The sequence below is a fragment of the Salvelinus fontinalis genome, chromosome 27 (assembly GCF_029448725.1).
Source record: "Salvelinus fontinalis isolate EN_2023a chromosome 27, ASM2944872v1, whole genome shotgun sequence".
NCBI lineage: Eukaryota > Metazoa > Chordata > Actinopteri > Salmoniformes > Salmonidae > Salvelinus > Salvelinus fontinalis.
Window position 1 is genome coordinate 9,764,797 of NC_074691.1, and position 9,622 is coordinate 9,774,418.

General features: G+C 43.2%; 1 protein-coding gene across 1 annotated transcript; it reads left to right on the plus strand.

Moving 5' to 3' along the window:
* Positions 1-788: 788 nt before the first annotated feature.
* LOC129824991 (E3 UFM1-protein ligase 1-like) lies at positions 789-9,209 on the plus strand. The gene is made up of 19 exons (XM_055884614.1): positions 789-1,068; positions 1,550-1,695; positions 1,890-1,918; positions 2,035-2,132; positions 2,219-2,333; positions 2,507-2,637; positions 2,732-2,790; positions 2,989-3,135; positions 3,246-3,421; positions 3,580-3,759; positions 3,871-3,997; positions 4,176-4,298; positions 5,413-5,533; positions 5,850-6,016; positions 6,130-6,260; positions 6,386-6,466; positions 8,218-8,303; positions 8,433-8,613; positions 8,839-9,209. The coding sequence occupies exons 1-19, from the start codon at positions 992-994 to the stop codon at positions 9,046-9,048; spliced, it is 2,385 nt and encodes a 794-aa protein (XP_055740589.1). The 5' UTR covers positions 789-991; the 3' UTR covers positions 9,049-9,209.
* The last annotated feature ends 413 nt before the right edge of the window (positions 9,210-9,622 follow it).

Below are 9,622 nucleotides of genomic sequence, written 5' to 3' on the forward strand. Positions count from 1 at the left end.
CTTGCATTTGCTGGACTTTCTGACGGGCTGCCCCCCAGGTGGTGAAGTTAGGAAACAACATCTCCACCCCGCTGATCCTCATCACTGGGGCCCCACAAGGGTGCATTCTCAGCCCTCTCCTGTACTCCCTGTTCACCCATGACTGTGTGGCCATTCACGCTTCCAACTCAATCATCAAGTTTGCAGACGACACTACAGTGGTAGGCCTGATTACCAACAACGATGAGACAGCTTACAGGGAGGAGGTGAGGGACCTCGTAGTGTGGTGTCAGGAAAACAACCTCTCACTCAACGTCAAAAAAACAAATAAGATGACCATTTCACATCCGTTACACCGCACGCCATCGCTCATCCATATATTTATATGTACATATTTCTATTCATCCCTTTACATTTGTGTGTATAAGGTAGTTGTGAATTTGTTAGATTACTTGTTAGATATTACTGCATAGTTGGCGCTAGAAGCACAAGCATTTCGCTACACTCGCATTAACATCTGCTAACCATGTGTATGTGACCAATAAAATTTGATTTGATTTCCTGCTCTCAAACAGTTTTTAGGAAATTAGGCTATTTTGATAATAAATGTGTGTGAATCAGTGAAATTCACAAACTAGAATTGTGTTTTTGCGTGACTCTATAATAAGGTGTGTTAGATGTTTTCCCAAAGATGTGTTGTGCAGTTGTCAGATGATGATGATGTTACAGAATTGAATTCCGTGACGTCACGAGCAAGGAAGGAGGAGGTGTGGCGGGAAAAAGGGGTGGAATAAATGGTGGTGTTTTTTGGACTCCCATGCTTTCCGTACTACGTTACCGTTATGTTGACGTGTGGATTTTGTGGCTCACTAGCCTGCTAGCTGTACTTTGTACAACATGGTTTAGCTAGTAGTGGCAATATATCATTAGTCATAGAGCTGAAGTTTACCTCCGTGCAAAGCTGTACTAAAACAGTTATACCTTTGAACAGTTTGAGAAGCCAACAAATACGATGGCAGCTGCCTGGGAAGAAATCAGACGTTTGGCAGCGGATTTTCAGAGAGCACAGTTTGCTGACACAGTGCAGAGGTAATGCCAGCTGGCTAGTGCAAAATAGCTAACTTACCTATAACCACAGTCCTAGCTATTTGGCTAGCTAAATCCAATTGTTGACTAGCTAAATCGCTAAGCACAACAATGCGTATTGGTTGCTAACTTGTTAACGTGAAGTTAGCAAATTAACTACTTTAGCTAGCTACGGTAAGGATTAGGAACTAACGTTAGCTATGGTTGGCTGAACCAAGTTAGCCAGGACAGCTATACTAGTAGCTAGTTATCTGTGCCCGAAAGGGGGCTTCCTGTAGCAGTTTTTTAGCTGGACTAATCTAATATTACCACAGTTTCCAAACCATAACATAACCTGGGCCTTTGGGAAACTGCTGCTAGAGCAAGCCATTGGTACGCTGTATCAGGGGACCCAAATGCCTTTTAAATTGGTAGAATTAGATATAGAACTGATTTATAGGGTCTCTGTGTGTAAATGCCTCTTCTGCCGGGAAATCCTTGCCAGGTTGTCAGAGAGAAACTGCATTGAAATCGTTGCCAAGCTGGTTGCAGAGAAGAAGTTGGATGTGGTACACACACTTGATGGCAAGGAGTACATCACCCCATCCCAGATCAGTAGGGAGATACGGGATGAGCTCTACATCCATGGAGGTCAGTTGGCTCCTAGACCACCTTCTGATTCCAATGCCTCAGTCTTCAAACAAGTGTTGCACTCATTCATCTCAGGTCATGGCTGCATAGATGTTCAAGGTTTATCATACAACTGCATTAATGGACATGGACAAAAATGTATGGAAAATATGGTGATATGTGTTTTTTTAATCTTGTGTTTCTGCTTTCCAAAGGTCGGGTCAACATTGTGGACCTACAAAAGGTGTGCATTACTACTGATTCCTTCTGCTAGTGTGCAGCACTGTAGTTGATGTTTTATTTCACTTACCATATTGTCTAAAGACACTTTTTTTAATATATATATATTTTTGTATACAGATTATCAATGTTGATTGGGTTCATGTTGAGGCCAGAGCAAATGACATTGCAAGATCTGATAAAAGTGTTCAACTGGTGCTGGGGCAGCTTATCGATGAGTAAGTAAGACTTTTTCCACATGATGTATTTTTCATTGTTGTACTGTCAACTACTAGGGTAACAGATTTGTTCTGATTTCTTCTAGAAACTACCTGAATCGTGTGTCTGAGGAGGTGAACGATAAACTACAAGAGGCTGGCTTGGTGAACATCCCAGAACTATGTAAAAACTATGACCTTCCGGGGGATTTCCTGACTGAGGTGAGTAATGATCCACCTCTATCTTTACCAATACCGTCCTCAAACTATGTGCAATTAATAATGTATCCTTTCAGTAGTGTATCTGTGCTTAGGCTTTCGGCTTGGGCTTTCAGCTAGAGGTGCATTTGTGGACCTGTACATAGCTCTTATCTGTTAACCGCTTTGTATCCTAGGAGCTGTCGAAGCGCCTTGGGAAAGTCATCCAAGGCCAGATGGATGAGTACAACAGGGGAGTCTTATTCACCCCTGCGTTCGTGTCTCGCCACAGAGCTCGCATCCGTGGGCTTTTTAGTGCAGTGACTCGGTAGGTTTCATCCAAATCCTTTCGTCCCTTGCTTTTAAACCAATACTGTCTCTCCCTGCTCCTAATAATGAATGAATTGGATCTCCTTGTGTAGGCCAACACCAGTCAGTAACGTGATTGGCGTCTATGGTTTTCAGGAACATCTTCTCTACTGTAAGTAGCTATTCTTTCTGTTGTGTTAAAACTCAAACCAAGCTGTTACAATATTGTCAGCACTATACGATGTGTATAATGGTTTGTGCTATATATGAACACACAGATCAATCAATGTTTTGAGTAGGCCTAATCAAACATGCACTTATGTCATGCTGTCGTTCAACTAACTTTTCATCTTGGTCCGTTGTTCCCCAGCTGTTTTGGAGGAGCTGGTGAATACTGGCCGTCTGAAAGGCACTGTGGTGGGGGGCCGGCAGGACAAGGCTGTGTACATCCCTGACATCTACTCCAAAACACAGAACACCTGGGTGGACTCCTTCCTCAAGCAGAATGGATACTTAGGTCCTCTAACCTACTAAGATTATTGGTTGCAATATTTCTATTTTGTAATTTCCGTACTGTAGTTTTGCCTAAAATGTGATTTGTACCCTAAAACGTTTCCCGCCACGCAGAGTTTGATGCCTTGATCAGACTTGGCATCCCTGACCCAGTGAGCTACATCAAGAAACGTTTCAAGTCCAGCAAGCTGCTGTTCCTCAGGGCGGCCTGTGTTGGCCAGGCCCTAGTAGAACAGGTGGAGGCCTCCGTGGAGGAGGCTGTCAACTCTGCCACATGGACAGATGTGCAGGTCCATACAAACCTTCCTGTACATCATTTTCTGCCAAAGCACCAATTAATATATTGCAAAATGTCTTACATTTGCTTTAATATCATCTTCACTTTCTTGAGTTACTCAGCCTTGCTCACTTAAAGTATCCGATGTGCTCTCCCATTTTTGACATGTAGCCCATTCTGCCCAGCTGTCTGTCCATGGAGGACGTTGGCATCATAATCAACGAGGCCATGAGGAAGACCAACGTGCAGTCAACTGCCAGGATCCTGGGCGACACTGTGGTGGTCAGCGAGAAGTTCATCAGCAACTGTCTCTCTCTCTTTGATGAGGCCATGCAGCATAAAGCCCTTAAGGTAAAACACACCTGTCATGAAGTTGCCTGATGGGCCAAAACTGGGATTGTCTTTTGATAGGGACATTTAGCCGTGTCTCCTCTCCATCAATTCAATGCTGTTCTCTTTCAGGAAGTCAAGAACAACCCTGTTTTCCTGATAACGGAAGACGATCTCAAGCAAGGCGCTATGATGACAGAAAACACTGCACCTTCCAAAAAGGAAAAAAGGGAGGCGGAGAGGAGGAAAAAGACTACAGGTAGTACAGGCCAGGCCTCTTTGTAAACCCTCTGTAAAATGTCTGTTAGGTTATCAACTAGACATGGGCTGTAAACTCTTTTCAGACTAACTATTTCCTGCTGGGTGGTTGATATTTGATCCCTGTTTAGTTCCCTGTTATTATTTCGTTGGTTGATTGTTCTTGTTTTGCTTCCTAGAGGGTAGTGGCTGTAAAGGAGGTGGTGGAGGATGCAATGCCAGAGAGGTCAGGATACGCAAAACCAAGAAGAAGGGCAGGAGGGACGACGACAGTGACGAGGAGGCGGCAGTCACCCCACAAAGTATTTGTAGTGGCTAAGGTTCCTAGAGTTAAAAAACAGCCACTTCCTTCGATGCCAAATACAGACTTTGTTATTTGCGTTTCCATAGATGATACTTGACGGTTCTTGATTGCAGATATATTTATTATTCACAATGAGAGTGATCAATAGGCAGTGCATTTAATACTTGCCACGAAGCCTCTCTCCACGGTGATCCAAGCTCTGCATTCTGTTGTTCAACAAAGATTTTCAGATTAATGTTCTTGCGTTGTCCATATTTCCACTTCGATACCGTCCCTGTATCTAGAAGGTATTTTACTAATGTGGTGGCGAAGGTTCCTAGAGTTCAAAAAGCCCACTTAGATGCCAAATACAGACTTGGTTATAATCATATCCATAGATGATACTAAAGAGTTCTTGATTGCAGTTAAATTATATTTATTATTCACAATGACATTGTCCAGAGTTTCCACACAGATTCCAAGCATGCCTATATTTGTTTCCATTATGGCGTCTGTGACGGCACAGGCAGCGCCTTTTTGAGGCAATCTCCATCTTCGCGATTGGCTGATCCCTCCTGATGGCCTGGTTGGACATGACTCCAATAGGGTCATCAGGAGTCCCACCCAGTTGACTACATGAAAATGTTGGGAGCCCTCAATGGCGCTCCGCATGCTAAAATGGCCTTTTGACCACTAGTCCTTTGTCATTCTCTATGGGGCTGCCCACCTGTCCTAATTATTGTTCCTGATGCCTTCTTTCCCCATAACCCCTTTTATATGCTTCTCTACATGTCATAACAATAAGGGAGTTTGCCATGACAAGCATTTCTATTCAATTACAAATCAACCAAATATCTTCTAATACATTTTCTTTCCACATACAAAATGGCTCTAACAGTATGACTACGGTCATTATGTGGCCTCTTCCATACTGAATTCACTATGTAGCACAGTAAAACCTTATTTCAATAAATGTACACTATTACATTGTTTGTTTCGGTGAGGCAGTTCTATGTAGCAACACGTTAACGGTTGTGTTGGAAGAGATGGCTCCCCTGGGTGCCTAAGTCTATTAGCGTAAGACAAAGGTAACCCCATGAGACCAATTATATTTTCTTTTTACTCTTTTGCAGATCGTAACAAACCGACTGAAGTCCCCTTCATGTCCCTGGAGGAAATCGCAGCTGTCCTAGAAGGGCAAGTGTGCGACTGCCCTGAAGAAATCCTCTCCGAGTTGGTAGAACATTTAGTAAGGTAAGGGTTCCAGTCAAAATCACTGTTGAGCACAATGGATTTGCCCCCACGCTCAAGAGACAAAAGAAACATTGTGCATCAATGGCGGCAGGTAGCCTAGTGGCTAGAGCGTTGGGCCAGTAACCGAAAGGTTGTTAGATCGAATCCCCGAGCTGACAAGGTAAAAATCTGTCCTTCTGCCCGTGAACAAGGCCGTTAACCCACTGTTCCTAGGCTGTCATTGTAAATAAGAATTTGTTCTTAAGTGACATGCCTAGTTAAATAAAAATACATTTTTCAATAGATTTTTAACATGTAAGAGTCTTACTGTCTGCAGGCCTTTGACAAAGACCTACCAGGAGGTTGTTCGGACTGTGTTCATGTCCTCCACTATCTCCACGACCGGGGTGACCAAGAAGAGAAGTGTGAAAGACTTCCAGGAGGAGCTCTCCAACCTGTACAACAACATCAGACTCTTTGAGAAAGGGACCAAGCTCTTCTCTGGTAAACTGCTTTATTTGACCCCCAGAAGTAGAGGTAGTCCTCACCTCCAACACATTAAACATAAAACAAATCGTCGCAGAATAAACATCAACTGCGATATTTGACCCCCGCAGATGAGACTCAGGTCCTCATTGCCAAGCACGTCCTGAAGACTGTGTGCACAGACGTCACCAACATCCTGGTGAATTTCATGGCGGCTGAATTGATGATGTCAGCAGAGAATCCCAGCTCTATCACCAACGAAGTTAGTGCTCTTCTCAGCCTTCTCATTCCGTACCTGTTCATTCCTGTTGGTTTGGGTTGTGTTATTCAGTTAGGCTTTGTGAATGTACTGTACATTCCCATAAATCACTGTATCTCTCTGTTTAGGTGAGAGTGAAGATATTAGGAAAATTACCAGAGGAAACCAAAGGACCTCTTATGAAGGTGCACAACAGTCTCAATGGAAAGGTCAGTTACAATTGAAGTCTGAAGTTTATATACACTTAGGTTGGAGTCATTAACTCGTTTTTCAACCACTCCACACATTTCTTGTTAACGAGCTATAGTTTTGGCAAGTCGGTTAGGACATCTACTTTGTGCATGACACAAGTCATTTTTCCAACAATTATTTACAGACAGATTATTTCACTTATTATTCACTGTATCACAATTCCAGTGGGTCAGAAGTTTACATACACTAAGTTGACTGTGCCTTTAAACAGCTTGGTAAATTTGAGATAATTATGTCAGGGCTTTAGGAGCTTCTGATAGGCTAATTGGCATCAGTTGAGTCAGTTGGAGGTGTACCTGTGGATGTATTTCAAGGCCTACCTTCAAACTCAGTGTCTCTTTGCTTGACATCATGGGAAAATCAAAAGAAATCAGCCAAGACCTACCTCAGAAAAAAAAATTGTAGACCTCCACAAGTCTGGTTCATCCTTGAGAGCAATTTCCAAACGCCTGAAGGTACCACATTCATCTGTACAAACAATAGTACGCGAGTATAAACACCATGGGACCACACAGCCGTCATACCACTCAGGAAGGAAACTTTTTCTGTCTCCTAGAGATGAATGTACTTTGGTGCAAAAAGTGCAAATCAATCCCAGAACAACAGCAAAGGACCTTGTGAAGATGCTGGATGAAACGGGTACAAAAGTATCGATATCCACAGTAAAACGAGTCATATATTGACATTACCTGAAAGGCCGCTCAGCAAGGAAGAAGCCACTGCTCTAAAACCGCCATTAAAAAAGCCAGACAATGGTTTGCAACTGCACATGGGGACAAAGATTGTACTTTTTGGAGAAATGTCCTCTGGTCTGATGAAACAAAAATATAACTGTTTGTCCATAATGACCATCGTTATGTTTGGAGGAGAAAGGGGATGCTTGCAAGCCAAAGAACACCATCCCAACCGTGAAACACGGGGGGGGCAGCATCATGTTGTGGGGGTGCTTTGCTGCAGGAGGGTCTGGTGCACTTCACAAAATAGATATAGAATCATGAGGTTGGAAAATGATGTAGATATATTGAAGCAACATCTCAAGACATCAGTCAGGAAGTTAAAGCTTGGTCGCAAATGGGTCTTCTAAATGGACAATGACCCAAGCATACTTCTAAAGTTGTGGCAAAATGGCTTAAGGACAACAAAGTCAAGGTATTGGAGTGGCCATCACAAAGCCCTGACCTCAATCCCATAGAAAATTTGTGGGCAGAACTGAAAGTGTGTGCGAGCAAGGAGGCCTACAAACCTGACTCACTTACACCAGCTCTGTCAGGAGGAATGGGCCAAAATTCACCCTACTTATTGTGAGAAGCTTGTGGAAGGCTATCTGAAACGTTTGACCCCAAGTTAAACAATTTGAAGGCAATTCTCCCAAATACTAATTGAGTGAATGTAAACTTCTGACCCACAGGGAATGTGATGAAATAAATAAAAGCTGAAATAACTCATTCTCTCTGATTTATTCTGACTTTTTACATTCTTAAAATGAAGTGGTGATCCTAACTGACCTAAAATTGAATTTTTACTAGGATTAAATGTCAGGAATTGTGAAACTGAGTTGAAATATATTTGGTAAGGTGTACGCTGTATGTTCATTTAGTAGTTGGAGGTTTACATTATTATTGCAGATGTTAGTATAAAGCGTTAATGTTTGAGATTGTTCTGATGTATGTCTGGAAATGTTTTCTGACGCTATTGATATTTTCTTCAGACGATTGAAGATTTTTTAACTAATATAGAAACTGCGGTTGAGGTGTGTGGATTCATGCTGAAGAAGGGAGATAAGAAAAGAGAAAGGTAAAACCAGTATCATCCTGCTTTAGACTTTCCTAAAATGAAGTCCAAGCATTTACTCCGTGTCCATTAACATGGACCTGGACTGGAGGTGCCACACATTCTTGGCTGACGTGTGTTCTTGTCCGCTAGACAGGCCCTGTTCCTTCACCGGCAGGCTCTGATAGAGCAGCTGAAGGACACTGAGGACCCAGCCCTGATTCTCCACCTGACCAGCGTGCTGCTCTTCCAGGCCAGCACCCACTGCATCCTGCACGCCCCCGGACGCTGTGTCCCCCAGATCATAGGCACTCTGGTGGGCCGCATCTCTGAGGTACTGCCCCCCTCTCTTCCTTGTTCTCATTTATAATCTAGCTATATTGCTAGTGTTATTACACTAGAAATAGTTAGTGATGTGTCCTTTGCCACCTTATGTTAGGTCTATGAGACACTTTTATATGGCGGTATTTTGTTCATGCAGCACTCACGTTTGGACCTGTTACAATTGACAGTTTTTCTTCATACTGAAGGTTTTGTATGAGTGTGGTTGTTGTTTCAGGAGCAGCACAGGCTGCTGACAGGCTACCAGGCCCTGGTGGTTAAGCAGTTGGTGAGCCAGAGCCAGGGAAAGAAGCAGGAGCAGGGGAAAGGAGAGAACCCAGAGGCGGGAGATGAGGCAGAGGCCATCCGGAAAGAGCTGGTCTCCCTGACCAGCGAGGTAAAGGATCTGGTTCTCTCTCAGAAGAAGACGTCTGGGACTGAAGAGTGAATAACAACTTTGACTGCTTTGAAGTTGGCAACTGCCGGCTGACTGATTTTAATAAATCGCCTAGCTACTCAGTATTACACTGACCAAAAAATATAAAACGCAACATGTAAAGTGTTGGTCCCATGTTTCGTGAACTGAAATAAAATATCCCAGAAATGTTCCATAGGCACAGAACACTTATTTAGCTCAAATTTTACTTGTTTGTTTACATCCCTGTTAGTGAGCATTTCTTCTTTGCCAAGATATTCCACCCACCTGAGAAGTGTGGCATATCAAGAAGCTGATTAAACAGCATGATCATTATACATGTGCACTGTGTGTTGGTGACAAAAGGCCACTCAAATATTTTGTCACAATGCCACAGATGTCTCAAGTTTTTAGGGAGCATGCAAGTGGCATGCTGACTGCAGGAATGTCCACCAGAGCTGTTGCCAAAGCATTGAATGTTCATTTCTCTACCATAAGCCACCAACTTAGTTTTAGAGAATATGGTAGTATGTCTAACCGGCCTCAACCAGAGACCACGTGTGGGAGAGCGGTTTGCTGATGTCACCGCTGTGAACAGAGTGCCCCA